The sequence below is a fragment of the Sciurus vulgaris genome (genome assembly GCF_902686455.1).
Source record: "Sciurus vulgaris genome assembly, chromosome: 4".
Classification (NCBI taxonomy): domain Eukaryota; kingdom Metazoa; phylum Chordata; class Mammalia; order Rodentia; family Sciuridae; genus Sciurus; species Sciurus vulgaris.
Genome location: NC_136464.1, coordinates 40,291,438 through 40,309,549, shown reverse-complemented (window position 1 = coordinate 40,309,549; position 18,112 = coordinate 40,291,438). Strand labels below are relative to the sequence as shown.

At 39.1% G+C, this 18,112-nt stretch overlaps 1 protein-coding gene and 1 long non-coding RNA gene across 2 annotated transcripts in view; both read left to right on the top strand.

The window, feature by feature from the left end:
* The window catches only part of LOC306660140, a 292,372-nt gene that overhangs the window by 74,759 nt on the left and 199,501 nt on the right, over positions 1-18,112 (top strand). The window lies entirely within an intron of this gene.
* IFIT2 (interferon induced protein with tetratricopeptide repeats 2) lies at positions 425-9,697 on the top strand. The gene is made up of 3 exons (XM_079138260.1): positions 425-578; positions 1,391-1,544; positions 6,541-9,697. The coding sequence occupies exons 2-3, from the start codon at positions 1,519-1,521 to the stop codon at positions 7,859-7,861; spliced, it is 1,347 nt and encodes a 448-aa protein (XP_078994386.1). The 5' UTR covers positions 425-578; positions 1,391-1,518; the 3' UTR covers positions 7,862-9,697.

Sequence of the window (18,112 nt, the reverse complement as noted above, 5' to 3'; positions counted from 1 at the left end):
CAGAGAGAGAGACTCTCCTTGCCAGATACAAAATATATGCCCCCAAGCCATGTCCCCAATTTCCACCTCCAGCCACACCCTACCACTTCAGTTACCACTCAGTTAATCCCCGTCAGGGGATTTGGGTTATGACTGATTGGGTTATCACTGATTTGGGTTATGACTCTCAAAACCCAATCATTTCTCCTCCAAACTTCCTTGCATTGTCTCAAACATGTGAGCTTTTGGAGGACAATTCTCATCCAAACCATAACAAGAGTACTGCAGGATTCTCCAGAGGAACATAATTATAAGAGGGGATTTATTAGATTAGCTTAAAAAATCAAAGACTGAATACTCCCACAATGACCATTTGCAGGCTGAAGAGGTGGGGAAACCAGTAGCCGCTCAATCCAAGAAACTGGAAGACTCAGGGAAAAAGGGATCAATGATGCAGTCCCAGTTAGTGGTTAAAGACTTGGGAGCCCCATGGATAATTGCTGGTGCAAGTCTGCATTCAAATTCTGAAGAATTTGGAGTTTCATACCTCCCAGTGATGGCAGGAGCGGAAAAAAAAATCTGCTAAAAAAAAGTCAAGGGTAAGTGCCCATGCAAGCTTCCCCCTTCTGTTGCTTTTGATTCTATCTGTGCCCCCAGCCTCCTGGATGGTGCTTCCTATGCTCAGGGCAGGTCTTCCTGCCTCAGTTCACTGACCCAGATGCCAATCTCCTCTGGAAGCACCCTCACAAATGCACCCAGAAGTGTGCTTTGCCAGTTTTCTAGGAACCTCTCAATCCATTCAAGTTGGCAATCAAAATTAAACCTCGTAGGTATGAATAAGGAAAAAGCAAAGGAAACACATTTCTCTGTCATCACAAACCACTGTGACTGCACATTGTGATAATGTGCTATATCACAATGCCAAATACTGAAGTGACGCACAGGGATTTTATGAGTCTCATCAGGGAAGCCAAGAACAAGTAGAAATGTTAGGAATTGTTTGGTTTAGCTTCTCAATCATGATGGATCATAGGATTTAGAAGATTTAAAGCTCTAGGGAAACAAACCAACATTGAAATTTCCCCTCTGTGCATGTATTAGTGCAGGGACTGGGGCTTTGCAGTGGCAGTGAATGAAAGCGACTAAAAAATCCGCCCTGTGAATGGCAACTGCTCCTTACAGTGGCCTGCGGGTCCTAAGTGTGCGGGTGGATTAACATGTAATGATGAGGACAGGTATTTTGTAAGTGTGTTCATCCCCACAGTGGACTCCTGAATCTCTTAGGTCTAGAACTGATCATTCTGACCCACTGCACAAAGCTGTTTCCTGAAAAGCTTGAATATTATTCAGCATTTCTCTGTAAAGAGTACTGATGATTTCACTTTCCAGTTTCAATTTCTCTTTTGTAAAGTTGACTGCAGAGAAACAGGAAGAGAAACCACCAGCTTGCCGCTATATAAATGTCTCTGGCATCTACAGGAGGCAGAGGAGGAAAGTTTCTGAAGCACACAGCAGCCTGAACTGCAGCCCTTCAGCACAATGGAGAACTGCTCCGAAACAGTAAGGTAAAGCTTCTCCCTTCTCTGATCACACTGCAATTGTAGAATCGCTCTTATTGAATGCAAATGCTAAGCAGCCTTTCTCCCAAGCAAAGCTAATTCCATTTTAGTGTTTGCTTGAACCATTTCTATGCCTTGATGTCTCTAGCTGTTAATCTGTTTTATCTGTAGCCATTAATCTGTTTTAACAATGCTCATTTGTTTACTCCTAAGACAGCACACTGTCCAGTTTCCTAAAATCTGCTCACTGCAGGACCTGAGAGCTGAAGTCAGACAGAAGCAGGCAGAGACGTTTCTGTTTGAGAGGATTAAGTTGAGGGCTTATAATACAAGTATTATTTAACAAAAGATTTCTTTTCAGTAGATGATGTTAAAGATGTACTCAGAGTAGCAACCTCACTTCCTGCTGAAGTGAATGTTCTTTTAATGGCCCCATTCATCTCAGATTTGTATTAGGGCTGATTGCTAAACAGAAATATTTTTACTCCTCCTGCATCTTACCCAAATAATTGACTAAAGTATGAATTGAAGATGGGGTGTGTGGAGAAAAGAGTTCTCATCGCTAAAATCCTCTCCTAACCCAGAAACATGAAATTGTCCTGAAGAGGAAGTGTTAACGCACTGGAAAGGGAGACTCCTGTTTCTCCAGTTTGAGGGTAGGATGGAGAGAGTTCTGGAATCCAGTGCTTAATTCTTAGAAGATGCATAGACTTCTTTTGTAAAGCTCCTGATCTCTGCCCTTGAAATGGCATTTTTCTGCTAGTCTATGTATCTGCTTGATAAGAGCAGGCGAAGATTTGAGATGTTTATAGATTTATTTCTATGGTCACCCAGAATCTATATGAACCCAGGTCCTCAGGCATGCTAGGCAAGCACTCTACCACTGAGCCACAACCCCAGCCCTGAACTTTATTCTTATTTCTTAGAATCTTAGCATGGACTTACCTTAGAATCTTCTTATAACTATACATACCTATCAGTCCCTCTTTTCACTGTTCTTGATTCTTTACTTATGGGCTCTTTTCCCTGGATTTTGCCACTGTGATCTTAGACAGTAGTTCTCAAACTCATGCATATGTAAGAATTAACCTGAAGAAATTGTTAAAGGCAGATTCCTGCACTCAGTCCCTCACAGATTATGATTTAGTAAGCTGAACTGAGGTTTAAGGATGTGCATTTCAACTGGGCTCCTCCATGACCCTGAGACAGTTCTAAGACACTGAGATGTCAATTAGCTCAGAATGACACCACCTGCCGCTGTGACTTTCCTCCAGAACAGAAGCAGGGGAAGAAATAGTTGTCTAAACCACTGACCTTTTTTTTTTTTCTTCATCAGAGGAAAAAAATTAATTTATTTTTAAACTTTGTTCTTTTTAGATATACATGACCGTAGAATGTATTTCAACATAAATGAATGGAGTATAACATTTTAATTAGGATCCCATTCTTGTGGTTGTACATGATGTGGAGTGTCACTGGTCATGTATTCTGTATGAACATAGGAAAGTTATGTCTGATTCAGTCTACTGTCTTTTTCCATCCCCCTTCCCTTCCCTTCATTCCCCTTTGTCTAATCCAGTGAACTTCTAGTCACTATTCACTGGATTATGCATCTGCATATCAGATAGAACAGTCAGCACTTGTTTTTTTGGGATTGACTTATTTCGTTTAGCATGATATTCTCCAGTTCCATCCATTTACCAGCAAATGCCATAATTTTATTCTTCTTTATGGCTGAGTAATATTCCATTGTTTTATATGTGGTAATATTCCATGTGGTATATATACCTAATTTTATTTTTCCGTTCATCTGTTGAAGGACACCTAGGTTGGTTCCATAGCTTAGCTATTGTGAATTGAGCTGCTGTAAACATTGATGTGGCTATGTCACTATAGTAAGCTATAATAAGCTGATCTTAAGTCCTTTGGCTATATGCCTAGGAGTGGGATAACTGTGTCAAATGGTAGTTCCATTCCAAGTTTTCTGAGGAATCTTCATACTGCTTTCCATAATGGTTACACCAATTTGCAGTTCCACCAGCAGTGTTTGAGTGTACCTTTTCCTTTACATCCTCATCAACATTTATTGTTACTTGTATTATTGATAATTGCCATTCTGACTGGAGCGAGATGGAATCTCAGTGTAGTTTTAATTTGTATTTCTCTAATTGCTAGAGATGTTGAACACTTTTTCATTTATTTGTTGATAAATTATATTTCTTGTTCTGTGAAGTGTCTGTTCAGTTCTGTTGTGCATTTATTGATTGGGTTATTTGTTTTTCTGGTGTTAAGTTTTTAGAGTTCTTTGTATATCCTAGAGATTAAAGCTCTATCTGAGGTGCAGGTAGCTAGGATTTTTCCCATTCTGTGGACTCTCTCTTCACATTATTGATTGTTTTATTTGCTGTGAAGATGCCTTTTAGTTTGATACTATTCATTTATTGATTCTTTATTTTACTTCTTGTGCTTTAGGAATCTTGATGAGGAAGTCCATTCCTAAGCTGATATGACCACTGGGCTTTCTAGAGGCATCAGGAGGATAAGTCTCACAAGTCTGAGCCCAGGAAGCAAATGTCAGGAACCAGCTTCTTTGATTTGCCAGTGGGAGTACAGAGGCAAGATGAAGCAGTGAATCAGATGCCTTTTGAATGGCTGCTCAAAGACTACTTATTAAATGCCTCTTTCCTGCAAATGCACAATTGACTATATGTTTCATATGGTAGATGAAATCTGAATTCCATTCCTCTATTTCTTTTCTCAAATAAGAAAAGAGCTAAGGAGCTCATACCTAAGAGAATATTCCTGTAATCTCTGAAAAGGAAGCTAGCTCAGATTGGACATGTGCTTTTCAAGGGGACACTGATGTCATTAGAACCCAGGCACTGTCCTATACCTCATCCCTGGAGTTAGTTGTGACACCTTGTTCTTTATAAGATTTACCTGGAGTTTTGAAAGAAAGGAGGGTCCTTCCTAGAAACTCCAGTGTATTTTCCCTCCAATTTATGTTGTGTTTATTCTGGGGGTAGTTACATCTCTATTTGTCCCAAGAATCAGAGAGGAGGAAGAACTGATTTAAAGTTCTTGGATGCCTCACACGACACAATGCAGAACTGTAGTAACAGAATACTGCAGAGATGGGGACTCAGACCCTGTGCGTCCCCATGTGCACCTAGCTCACACTCTGCAGCATGTGTTACAGAACATGGTGAATCCTGCAGAGTAAGGTCACCTTCAGACCCATGTGCACACAGCACTTTTCTTCACACATGAAGATCCCAGCTCCCCACTCCTCTCAATCATTCCCGGTTTGGTCAATCCTGGTCAGGTCAAAATATATGGGGGAGGAGGGGCTCAGAGATAGAAAAAGGAAAAGAGAGGGGGCAAGTAGAAAGAGGAGAAATATAGTCTTAAATGGAGGCATACACTTCAAAAGTGATCCTTGTCACTTTGCATGACTTTCCAGATATCTATCTATTGGTTATGTCAGAATTCATGTATGTAGAATATATAGCTCCCAAAAAGAGGGCTGATTTATAGACACCATGAAAACTTTTATGTGAGAAAAATCAATATTTTAGAGACTCCAGTGCATAGGTAGTACGTGGGGGTTTGCTCTTTTGTCTATTGGCTGGGTTGGTTTGTTGCTTATTTGTTTAGTTATTTCGAAGATTCACATTGAAGGAAATTTTCAAGAGAATGGAAAATGCTTCAGGAGAGGCGTAAGTGCTCTCTAAAGGACAAAGAACTCTTCCCATAAGGAAAAGGAGTAAGCTGCCTGTGAGCCTCCCCCACGGCCACACTCCTTATTCCTGTTCTAAGAGGAAACCCCAGGCAAGAAAAATAAGATTCCAAAAGAAAACTAAAACAAAAGATGCAAATTATTAATAGGCCAGCTTAATGAGACATGTTAATCACCAGTCGAAGAAGTAGAAGGGGGATGATTTTATTTTACTCCAAAACAAAAGTTTAAGATATTGCTAGCATATATAATAATAATATTAAGAGATAGAATACTATAAAAGCAGGAGAAATGACAAAATATATTAAGAATAATTTGCAAACAAAATTTAAGTGATTAAAATAGAAAGATTCACCATGCACATCTGTAATCCCAGCATCTTTGAAGGCTGAGGCAGGAGGATCATGAGTTCAAAGTCAGCCTCTGCAAGAGTGAGGCACTAAGCAAGTCAGTTGAGACCCTGTCTCTAAATAAAATACAAAACAGGGCTGGGGATGTGGGTCAGTGGTTGAGTGTTTGAGTTCAATCCCCAGTACCACCGCCCCTCCCCCCAAAAAATTCAACAGCAAAAAGAATGAGAGCATAGACTATTAAAATAACAAAACCAATTTGACAAAAACTCAAAAAGTTTGGATAGAAAATTTATTAAGGATATACTCAAAGCTGAAATGATTAGAGGAAACAGAAAGTAATAAAGTTTTCTAAAAGGCACATTAAGGAGAACTAAGGAATTAAGAATAAAGAAGATAAAATAGAATCAAATTTCCAGAACAATATCTAAGAAATTTAAATCAGCACAGCAAACCAGGGTCCAGGAAAGAACAGAAAACCATGAAGCTAAGATTTCCAAAATACTACGTAAAGATGAAGAACAAACAAAAAGCAATTAAATAGTCTTACTATTTCTTTTAAAACTATCTAAATAAAATGTTAAGCCTTTGCTGACATCGGTTTCTAAAGATTTTGCAGCCTTATCAGTGCTACCTAACATGGCCTTCTGGGAAACCAAGCCTCAGACTCAACTGACCAAAGTTCCTCTCCGTAATTCTGCTGTCCATTGTCACCAAACTCTACTTCCCCATGCAGGAATTACCACCTAGGCCAAAACATTGGAAGAAAAAAAAAAAAAAAGGAAAATTTGTTCTTCTTTAATTTAGGTTAAAACCCTTTAGGAGGAAATATTTTATTTGCTATGATCCTACTTCTTGACAGATGAATTTGTATGGTGTCTCCAATTGTCCATCTTTCTTTCTTTTCCTACAGTGAAATCACTAAGAAATCTTTGGAGAAGAGCCTACAGCAGCTAAAATGCCATTTCACCTGGAACTTGATGGAGGGAGAAAAGTCCTTGGATGAGTTCGAGTACAAAGTGCTTAACAAGTATGAGTTTCAGAACGATGAATTTAAAGCCACAACGTACAACCTATCAGCCTACATAAAGCACCACAGAGGCCAATATGAGGCAGCCCTGGCATTCTTGCTGAAAGCTGAAGAGTCAATCCAAGAAAAGTATCAAGACCAAGCAGAGATCAGAAGTCTGGTCACCTGGGGAAACTACGCCTGGGTCTACTACTACATGGATCAACCCAAAATCGCTCAGTCTTACGTGAACAAGGTGAAAGAAGTCTGTGCGAAGTTCTCCAGTCCCTACAGAATTGAAAGTCCTGAGTTTGAGTGTGAGGAAGGGTGGGCTCGGTTAAAATGCACAAAAAATCAAAATGAAAGAGCAAAGATGTGTTTTGAGAAGGCTCTGGAAAAGAACCCAAAGAACCCAGAATCCACCTTTGGATGGGCCATCGCCAACTACCGTCTGGATGACAGGCCACCATCTCAGAACTCCATGGAGCCCCTGAAGAAAGCCACAGAGCTGAATTCACACAACCAGTATGTTAAAGTTCTCTTGGCACTAAAGCTTCAAAAGATGAATGAAGAAGACAAAGGAGAGAGCTTAGTTAAAGAAGCCTTAAAGGAAGCTCCAGATGCAACAGATGTACTGCGCGCTGCAGCGAAATTTTATCAAAAAAACCCTGACCTGTCTATAAAGCTGCTAAAAAGGGCTTTAAAACACATGCCAGACAATGCCTACTTGCATTACTCCATTGGGTGCTGCTACAGGTCAAAAATCCTTGAAATAAAGAACGGAAGAGAGAATAAAAATGTTGGGGGAGTAGAGGATTTACCGGAACTAATAGGACAAGCCGTGGATCATTTAAAGAAAGTTGAGAACAATGGAAATCTCCTGCATGTCTGTAGCTATCTTGCTGCTATCTATGTGATAGCAGGTAAGTACAAAGAAGCAGACCATTACTTCCAAAAAGAATTCAGCAAGAATCTTACTCCAGTGGGTAAACAATTGCTCCACCTGAGGTATGGCAATTTTCTGTGGAATGAAATGAAATGCAAGGAAAAGGCCACCCACCATTATGTAGAGGGTCTGAAAATAAACCAGGATTCAAAGGAGAGAGAAAAGATAAAAACCAAACTGCAAAAGATTGTCCAATGGCGACTTTCCAAAAATGAAGCAGATTCTGAAGCCTTGCAGCTCTCGGCATTGCTTCATGGGTTGAATGAGGATAGGCAATAAGCAGAGGAAGACTCTGAGAGGGAGGTGGACTCTGAAAGCTTCGTCCCTTCGACAAAAAATGAGAAATAGGGAAATGGTGTCCTTAGGTCTACAGCTAGAACAGAGTTGAAAGCCTTCTACCAAATTGGTATTCAAAATATTCAATGACTGGTATGACACAACATGGACTGAGACACTGGACACTGTCCCAGATCAGTGTTATGGGGCAACCCTGCTTTGCCATCCACAGCTCCACTCCATATTCATTTCCTCTCTATCTCCCTCTCCCTCTCCCTGTCTCTGCCTTCTTCTTCCTGTTCCCTAAGCAATACTCAATGTAAAGTGAACTCAATTTTCCTGCTTACCCATGGTAGAAATGTTGTTTGAAAAACTGAGAGCAGAGACCAAGTCAAATTTAGAAGAGGGCCTGTCTAGGAGACGATCAAGCAACCACAGTTCAAGACTTTTAAGACGCGGGTGGGAAGATTTTGCCTCCAATCCACTGTCCCTGAAATTGTAATACAGCATTTACATAAGAAAAAAGTATTCTGTACAATATGTTTCATTTAGAAACTGAAATGCACAGTTCTTTAAAAGCCTCTATGGAAAAACAAATGTCTCACAAAAGCTAAGCTAAAGACAGAGAAGGAAATGCTGGTTTCTCTTTGTAGATTGTAATCACAGGAAGAAATATTTACTTTTGAAACCACTATTAGGAACATTTCTTTGTCATTGCTTTCTTCAAAAAAAGTCTCGCCTAACTCAGGTTTGAGATAATAGGAAAGCAACTGAATGGAAGAATAACTTGGTGACTAAGGGCCTAGTGGAATTGACATTGACAATGAACAGTGGGTTTCTTTTTTCCTCCCTTAAGAAATGTTACACATTAGGTGATACAAACCTAATACAAAATTTTTTTAACTCTGAAAATCTTCGTAAACTTAAGTTTATATTAGTATTTGTGATTAAACAATTAAAACAGCATATAAAATTCAACATTTTTAAAAATTAATTTCAACTACTGTAACAATGGTTCATGTTATTTCTCATATTGAATGTAGTGCTGTCTGTATTTGAGATCATCCGTGTGCACAGTTAAAATTTCTGAAAAAAGTCTTAGGTTTGATTAATAAATAACTTTTAAAGCAGTGTTCTGGTTTATCTGAAATTGGGCGATATCTTTTGTCTTTTAGACTTAGCTTCTGATAAGTAAAATGTTATACTGAGTATGAACTGGCCCCAAATAACCTACACTAGTCTGGTATCATAATCACTAAATAGAACAGCCTTCAGAGACTAGGGCTTCTGTTCACACCTGTCACCTGCCACTGAGCACACCTGTGCACACAAACACCCTGCCCCCCACATTGACAGGGGGTGGGGTGCTGCCTGCTTCTCTCTTCAATCTTGTGCTTTTGTCATTGTCTCTCTTCTGCCCTCTACTGTGAAAGATGAGGAAGTGTCACTAATTCTGTTTATGCCTCTAAATGTGTGTTGGAGTTTTCCTTATTATGCAAAGAATATAAAGAGACTTGAAGCCCTAAAGTCTCTCTTCTTTTTCAAGAGCTCTCTCTAGTGGAAAGTGCAAGCCACACCAGGCACAGTGGTAAACTCACTCCATCAGACAAGGGAAAGTTGGAGCTCACTTTGCCTAAGTAACTGATTAGTTTATCTGGTCCCTGGGGAAGAAAACCAGGTATGTTCTTAATGAAAGGCAAGAGAGAAGACCATTAAAATCTATGTGTGCTAAAGAAAGTTTATTGGGCACATGTAATCTCCTTGTTGCATGTCACACCACCAAACCCCTGCTGGAATAGGACCCTGAGGGGGTAAATGGTAGAAAGAGTAGAGAAGGGATTTGACACATTACACTCTATTTATTTGAGGACTTAAAGCTAACAAATGATTGGAAAACAATAAAGAAAATTATATTTGTAGCTCATTTTTCCTGAAATTTCTATCTAGGGATAGCAAACAAAGTTACACGAATTGGTCTTGACTCATAATTCCCTGCCTCTTAACCACATCTCCCAGTGCCTGACATTGGACCTCCTCCATATACTCACCAAAGTGCACAGCAAGTTCCCAGTAGGAGTCTCTTCAGTACTAGTGAACATGTCTGTCGGGATTTTCTGACTGTATCTGCTGCTCCAATATCATCAATGTCCCATACCATCAATGTTCACTGCCCACAAAACTGCTTTGATACATCTCTCTGTTCTCTGTATTTGATTTCCACCTTGAGAATACTGGCATACCTGCCAAAGATGTTCTCAGGTATGTTTGCACAAATAGAAAAAGTGAGGAGAATTCTCTTATTCCCATCTAAGATGCAAGTAGAATTTATTATTTCTCAGTGAAGAAATTGCTTGGCTTCTCAACTGAGCTAGGGACAGGACACTGAGTCACAATCAACTTTCATCTTTCCTCCCAACTCATGTCAATGGACTCAAAAACAGGCACCCAAGCCTGGTGCAGTGGTGCTTGTCTGTAATCCCAGCAACTCAGGAAGCTGAGGCAGGAGGATCATAAATTCAAGGCCAGCCTCAGCAATTTAGCAAGGCTGAGTACATCCCCACCATAGGAAGGAAGTAATCCAGACTTTGGGGATGCTACCTGAAGATCTCAGAAATGATTATCTACCAAATTAACAAGTGAATTACAACTCCAGACAGAGAACACATAGAATGTAGCCTTTGAGTCACCTCTTTAAAAGCCTCCTGTTTCTGCTGATGGGCAGAATCACAGCCTTTGAGACAGTAGTCCCCTGTGCTTCTCCTTTGCTAGCAAAGAAATAAACTTTTTCCTCCTTAAAAACATGTCCTCATTATTGGATTGGCATTGGGGACAAGGACTGAGCTTTCAGCAACACTCCTGAGTTCAATCACCAGTACCAAAAAAACAAAACAAAACAAAACAAAACACAAACAAACAATAAAAAGCAAAAACAGGCATCCAGAAGCCTGTATTAGAATCCTGATCGTAAACACAGATGAGACTTGTATTAGGATCCCTGCCATGTACACTATCAACATTGGATGCCAACCTGGGAACTGTGGTTTCAACTACATAAACTATGCATTCCTGTTTCCTCCCTTCCTCCATCATTTCCTCCATCACCTATTTTGAGGACAGATTCAACTTAGACTAACAGAAAATTTGCTTGTGATTTCTAGTACAGCTGTCTCCTTGCTGTAATGTCCACTTCTGCGGAGGTTGCAAAGAGGGAAACTGACTAAAATCTTTAAGTGTACCTAAGTGTAAGACAGGCATTCTCAGCTGTGCATGGTTCCTCCCTCTCTTTATCTGCCTTCGATAGAAAATAAATCAGAGGAACTAAATCTTGGAAGCTTGTGAAACCAAATCCCAAACACTTCTGCTTTTCCCCTTCAGTATTTTCCAGGCTGCGATTGCAAAAGAAGCAACAACAGGCAAATGACATCAACCTCAGGCCTTGGTTCATGTCTCACCTGTTAGCAATTATAATAGACCTGAGTTGGTGTCATTTCTGAATTAGATAGAATAATTTTTTTTTAAAGTAAATTCTATCCTGAATGTGGAAATTCCCTGAGGTCCTTCTACATCCTGAAAAGTGTGCACACATGTCTAATCTAACTAAAAGAAGTTGGAAAGTCTTTCTCCTATCCTTCCAAAGAATTAGGCCTACTTACGTTTTGCATCTGACTTACACAGCAGAGATTTTATGATCTAAGAGCATAAAGTGCTGAGTATATATCTTCTATTTTCTCATTTTAAAATTAAGTCCAGTAATTTGTCATTAAGTATTGCATTAAAAAACTCGAATTTACACGTTTTTAGGTTTAGTGAAACCCAAATATGCTATTATCCACTTGAAGCTTAAAACATATTTAAAAACTATGAAATATATTTTCTAATTATTAAGGAAACCTACAATTTACTAGAATATTTTATATGGAATATTCTAAATAATATGTAAAACTTTTAGGTGGATAGTTGATTTCTGTAGGTATTAAAGAGGAATTCATTATTTCTACCAGAAACAAATGAGAAATAGAAATACCATTTCCAGTGTCCTCACTAATAGTGAAGGTTATCTGGCTTTGATTTTTGCCAGTCAGATGAGTTCAAGCATATATTCCCAAAGTAGGCACTGGCCATATGAATCTCAGGTAAATAAAATGTTGAAGAGTAGAATTGTTATATCTGAACTCTTCCTACCCTCTGGACCTCAGAGTATCTGGTTCTTGGTCTCTCGTTCCCTACTTCTCCTACCTCTCTCTCTCCCTCCATATCTTTTCCTTTAAATTTCTCTTTCTAGAGATGACTTTGCATCTTTGTGAATGAACTGGAAAATAGCCCTCCCCAATTACACTATCTCCTAACTCTGTAATTTAATGAACATTTTCTAGGATCATTTTTGTCAGATTAAAAATTCCAGGGAAAAATCAGGTTGACCCATTTCAAGGCAAATATTCAACCCTGATAGGATCTAGGGTGACTTATGATTTGGATGTGAGGTGTCCCCAAAAATCTCACATGTGAGACAATGCAGGAAGGTTCAGAGGAGAAATGTTTGGGTTATAAGAGTTTTAAGTCAATCAGTAATTAATCCCAGATGGGATTAATTGAAGCGGTAGAGTGGGGTTGGAGGAGATTGGAATTGGGATGTGGCTATGGGGTATATGTTTTGTATATGGAGAGTGAAGTCTCTCTCTTTGCTTCTTGATCACCTTGATGTAAGCTCCTTTGCTCCACCACCTCTCCTGCCATGATGTTCAGCCTCACTTGGAGCCCCAAGGAAGGGAGACAGCCTCCTATGGACTAAGAAAGACCTCTGAAATTGTGAGCCCTCAAATAAACCTTTCCTCCTTTACAGTTGTGCTGGTCGAGTAATTTAGTCACAGCAATGAAAAAGCTGACTAAAACAGTGACCAAGAGAATGAGGTCAGAGGCCAGACATAACAGAGGTGCAGGCTTTCTATGAAAGGACTTAGGTGATCCAAGAAGGTTCTGCGGAAGGAGGGAGAGAGTGACTGACAGAGGAAATGACTTGCATACCGGGCATACATATTCTAACACTTGATCACTCTGGCACATGATTTTGTGTGCAGTCCAGCACTTCATCTTCAATGTTACCACCTGTGAAACGTCCAGAGTTCTAGCCACACCAGTGCTGCTCAAAGCTTTAAAGTGCAGAACCTACATTCATGTACACACAGTTTTCTGAGGATCTTGTTAAAATTCAGATTATGATTCAGTAGGTTGGAGTGAGCCTGAGATTATGTATTTCTCGTAAGCTAAAAGATCAAACGTGTGCTGCAAGTCACAACCACAGCTTGAGTAGCTGAACTACACCCAGATCCTAAGGGAAGTCATTTACAATCCAAAAGCTGGGAGTGGATGGTGTTAATCAGATTTCCTGCTGACTAAAAAGGGGAAGAGAAATTTCCCTTTCCCAGGCCCTAATTCTCATGACAGTACTCTTAGTTTATTTTGCATTCAGGCTTGGGTTACAAGCTCGGATAAGAAAATCTATATCACTTCAAGAATAAGCATTCTTAATGTAAAACAGTGCCACCTCTTTGGAAAACCATTTCAGTCCTCAAGTTGTTCACCATCGAGTTACAATATGCCCCAGCAATTCGATTTCCTGGTATATACATAGAAGAAGTGAAAATGTAATCCATACAAAACTTGTATTGAACATGAATATTCCTACTAGCCCCAAAGTGAACCCATTAACTAATGTATGGATATCTTAAATATGATATATCTATACAATAAAAATTTTTTGGCAATAAAAACAAAATATTTACTGATACATCCTATCATATACATGAAACTTGAAATCGTTACTCTTAGTCAAAGAAACAGAAAGATCTTTATTTTCATCAGTATTCTTACATGTTTATGTGTAGGTACATGCCTGACATGTTTTGGCAGCATTTATGTTAATATATGTGTTTGTATATTACCTATGTCATACCAAGCTAAAATAGGGTGTTCACAAATTGAAACGCTGACAGAAATATTTCTACAGTTTACATGATTTTAGTGAACTTTGGTAAATAAAAATTGTAAAATTGTCCTCCAAGTAGACATTTCTATGTGGGAGAGGTTTGTTGGGGATCACCCCAGGAACCCAACATGAGCTCATAGCATGCTGCCACTGACCTATAACACTCAGTCCTGGTCAGATCTATGAACATTAAATATCACACAACATACAGACACACAACTTTTTCTTTGTTAGGTGTTCAGAGTCACAAAAATTGAGAGATTTTTAACTAAAAATGAGAAAATCAAATGACCACAACTGAAAGGAGCTTAAAAAGGTTATAATAATCTTTAATTATGTTTTAAAGCATGTCTGCTTAAACACCCCAAGTCTCTTGAAGAACTACACACCCTTAGTCTAAATAAACTAAATGAAATGATGAATGTTCAGTAACTCCCTAGGTCACTTCCAAAAAAGATAAAACACTAAAACAGTCATTGCTAAATCTGGGTTTAAGTTTAACCACTTTTGGCTTTGTTACCAGTGTAAAAAAAGATACTCAAAGATGCTGATCATGATATAATTAGAAACACACAAATATAAGCCTGAAAGAAAAAGGAAAAGAAAAAAGGGCTGAACAGTATTCCATTTTGTGTGTGTGTGTGTATACACATGTGTGATATTTTCTTTATCCATGCATCCATCGGTGAACACTTAGACCGATTCCATAGCTTGGCAATGGTGAATAAGTTGCAGTGAACACAGGACTGCAGATATCTCTCCAACATACAAGTTTCATTGCCTCTAAAGATGAAAATTTTCTGCATGCTGAGAAGTCATTGCTTTGCATCTGGTGTCATGAGGCCCTTTTGAAGTTAGCTTTGGTTCATCTCCTTTCTACTGGAGCTTTGTTTGGTTCTGGAGCCCCAGATAGTCTGAAAAAGAGAAGGTCATTTTTCATACTTCACTAGCATTTATTTAAAAAACATTACCACAGTGAGGAAGATTCATACCTATCTGGTGACTTATTGAGCAAGACAATCCTTGTCCCATTTTGAAACTTCATTTTACCTTCCTAGACAGGCAATTTGTTGGCTCCTCCAACTTACCAAGACTTTTTCCTAAGCAACTCCAAGTGTTTGGAATTGTCCTTATACCCCAATGTTCATTTTCTTCCCTATACATCAATATTGGCAGAATCAGGAAATGCCTAACATTCGATCATTTTATATCCTAAATGGATATAATAATCTCTTCAATGGTGGATGGATGGGAGTGGGTTGAGCTACCTGAGGACTGAGAAAATGCCAAAGCTGTATCAGTCTTGTGAAGAAGGCGGAGTTCTTACTGATTCATGTGACTTTGAATGTTTCCGTTGCAATTTTAATAAGGGATGCACTTCCCTTTTTATGGCTTCTTTTGAGAAGAGAGATTTTTATTATGTTAGAATAAATTTCATTACATTCTTTGTTTTCTACTAATAGAGAAAAAAAGAATAATATGGAATTTCTTAACTACAAGGAATATTATTTAGTCATCTGCTCTGTAACAAATACAGAGTTAATTCAAGAGCACTTCTTCACCCAGGATAATTCCTGGATATTGTTCCAGGATAAGAGAGTAAAGGTGTAACAGGAGCCCACCTCGTGCTTTGAGCATAACCCTTCCTGTTCTGCCCCTGTGCCTTATTTTAAAATTGACAAGTTTGTTTGTTTTGTTTTGTTTTTTTCCCTTCTCTTCTCCCTCTCCCATTTCCTAACCATGGTTGGGAAGCAGGATCAACCTTCCCATCACAGGCCAAGTTACCTTTCCATGAGGTCATACGCTACATGCCAGAGTGAAGGAATCCAGACTTCAGTACTGGCCCCAGAAGTTCTAAGAAATGGCTGTCTCTCAAGGCTACAAGTGAACTATGACCCCTTTCAGGGCACAGCTGGAAGGTAGCCTTAGAATCACCTTTTCAAAAACCCTCTATTTCCCCTGACAGCGAGACTCACAGCCTCTGGAATAGGAGTTCCCTGTGTTTCTCTTTTGCTAGCAAAGTAACAGAACTTCTTTTCTGTTTTTTTTTCAAAACCGCGTCCTCATTATTGGATCAGCATCAGGGACAAGGACCGAGTTTTAGGTAACAAAAACAGAAGTGAGAAAATGAAGAGTTGGTGCTACTATACCAGATAGGAACTTTTCATTATGTTAAAATCTACCGTACTCTGGTAAAAGGAAGACTTTGACAAGGTTAATTTGTCTTTTCTCTGATCTAACCACTTGTGTTGCTTGAATGCTTTCTGCCTACCAAAGTAGTCTCTCTAAAATCAGCACCCTTACAAGGCACAAGGGTTCAAAATACAATTTCCTTTTGATTTGAGGCAAGAAGTCAAAGAGAGACAAGTTCCCCTTGGATTGGATTAGGATTGCCAGTCCCACTATACCAAGATTAAGCACTGAGTTCAGAGTAGTATAGATCCATGTCACATATATATATATATATAAAGTTATTTTTTTTTAGTTGTAGGTGGACACAATACCTTTATTTTATTTTTACGTGGTGCTGAGGGACTCACACATGCTAGGTGAGCACTCTACTACTAAGCCACAAACCCCAGCCTAGATACATGTCCTTTTAAAAACATATACATATTGTGTATATGATAAGTGAAGCCTTCTAAAATACAGGCCAAAGGCAAAGGCCCTTCTTACCTGGGCCAAAAGGTAACATTCAAATCTTGTATAAAGATGTGTTTTTTTAGTGTTAACAGGATAACAAATTGTTAAATGAAACAACCACTCAGAATTACAGACCTGTCCAGGTTCAGGTTACTTCCATGGGACACAACAACAATCTCTAACCTTGAAATATGAGACTGTTATTGATACCCATGATGAGAATCAGACTGAGTCCTATTTCCCTGATGTTGACGATTGAACACCTGAGAAATACCAAGGCAAGCATAGAAAGTAAGTCTTATTTAAAGGATACAACAGAGGTAGACTTTGCCAAAGAGAAGGGGCCCTAGAGTTGGGTGTGTGAGGAAGTGGGGGTATCCTGCCCTTTTTAGACATTTTAGATTTCCTTTGTCCTCATGCCTCCTCCTCCCCACATCCTGCCTACTTGACTAATGTCCAAAAGGGGTGCCAAAAGGTGGAGCAATCTAAGGGTAGAAAGGAAGCCACCCAGGGGTATAGGCAGGAAGGGAGCCACCCAGGATACATTCATTAACAACTTGTATAGCTAGGTGCAAGGAGGAACAATCCCCCGTAGGCAGGTAGCCTTGGCAACAGGTGTAGAAGGAGAAATGCTCTGGAGGTATTAGCTTTTTATTTCCTCCTGAATCAGCCCCTATCTTTCTGACCCAGTCATTCATTATCTACATTGACTGTCCTTTTGCCCCCTGGCCTCATTATCAGGCCACTTTTGCTACATAAGCACCTCTGTTTTGTATTGCTTCAGGACAGGAGAAGCCTTACTTCTATCTAACCCACAATTCCTTCAAACCTGTAAAAAATCAACTCCTAAAATTTTTAGTGGATATTTATGTCGTGACTGGGAAGTGTCTTTAAAATTTTAGAAAGAATCTCTTAGGAATATCACTTCTTCAGAATTCAAAGCATAAATATATAGATTTATCATTTATCCATTGATTAAACAATAATACAAGTATTACTAATTTCCATTTTAGAGCTACATAAGCTAAACTACTCAGAGATCCCTCTAGTGCTTGGCTTTCTATACGTGTATAGGGTAAAATGGAAAGTCAGGTTTTCCAGGTTGACTCTTAGAAAAATTCCAGAACTAGCAACATGAACTGAGAGAATTAAACTCAGGCCTTTGCAAGTGAAGTGGAAAAGAACCAAAATAATGATATTTTGTTCTGACCTGACTCCATTGTATGCTTGCTTATAATGTTTTCCTTTCAGCCTCCTGAAGCTGTATCTATGTTCACAGTACAGTAGGCCCTTCCCACGTCCCTGACTATGGCCCTGATGTATAACCAAATGACTCTGAAATGTGTAATCAAAACAATTCTCTCATGTAATCAAAATATCCATCTTAACAGGGTCCTCCTGTGCCTCAATTGTTCTTGTGCTTTTTGTGGTTTTTGTTACTCTGTACTTACAAAATTCACGTGCTGGGAGTTCTTTGAGGCTGCTCCTAGCCACTGCTTGCTTGGCATACTCATTAAAGAATCTTTTTTTTCCCTTTCAATTTGGCTCAATATTCGTGATGGTTTGTAATTCTCGTGCATTTTCATAACACAAGCAAATTATCTCCCATGAGTAAATTTCCTGGATGA

What these genes read in the sequence shown, in the direction of transcription:
- IFIT2 (XM_079138260.1), top strand. Translation starts at nt 1,519, where the DNA reads ATGGAGAACTGCTCCGAAACAGTAAG. An exon ending in AACTGCTCCGAAACAGTAAG is followed by an intron (nt 1,545 to 6,540) that starts GTAAAGCTTCTC and finishes CTTTTCCTACAG; the next exon opens with TGAAATCACTAAGAAATCTT.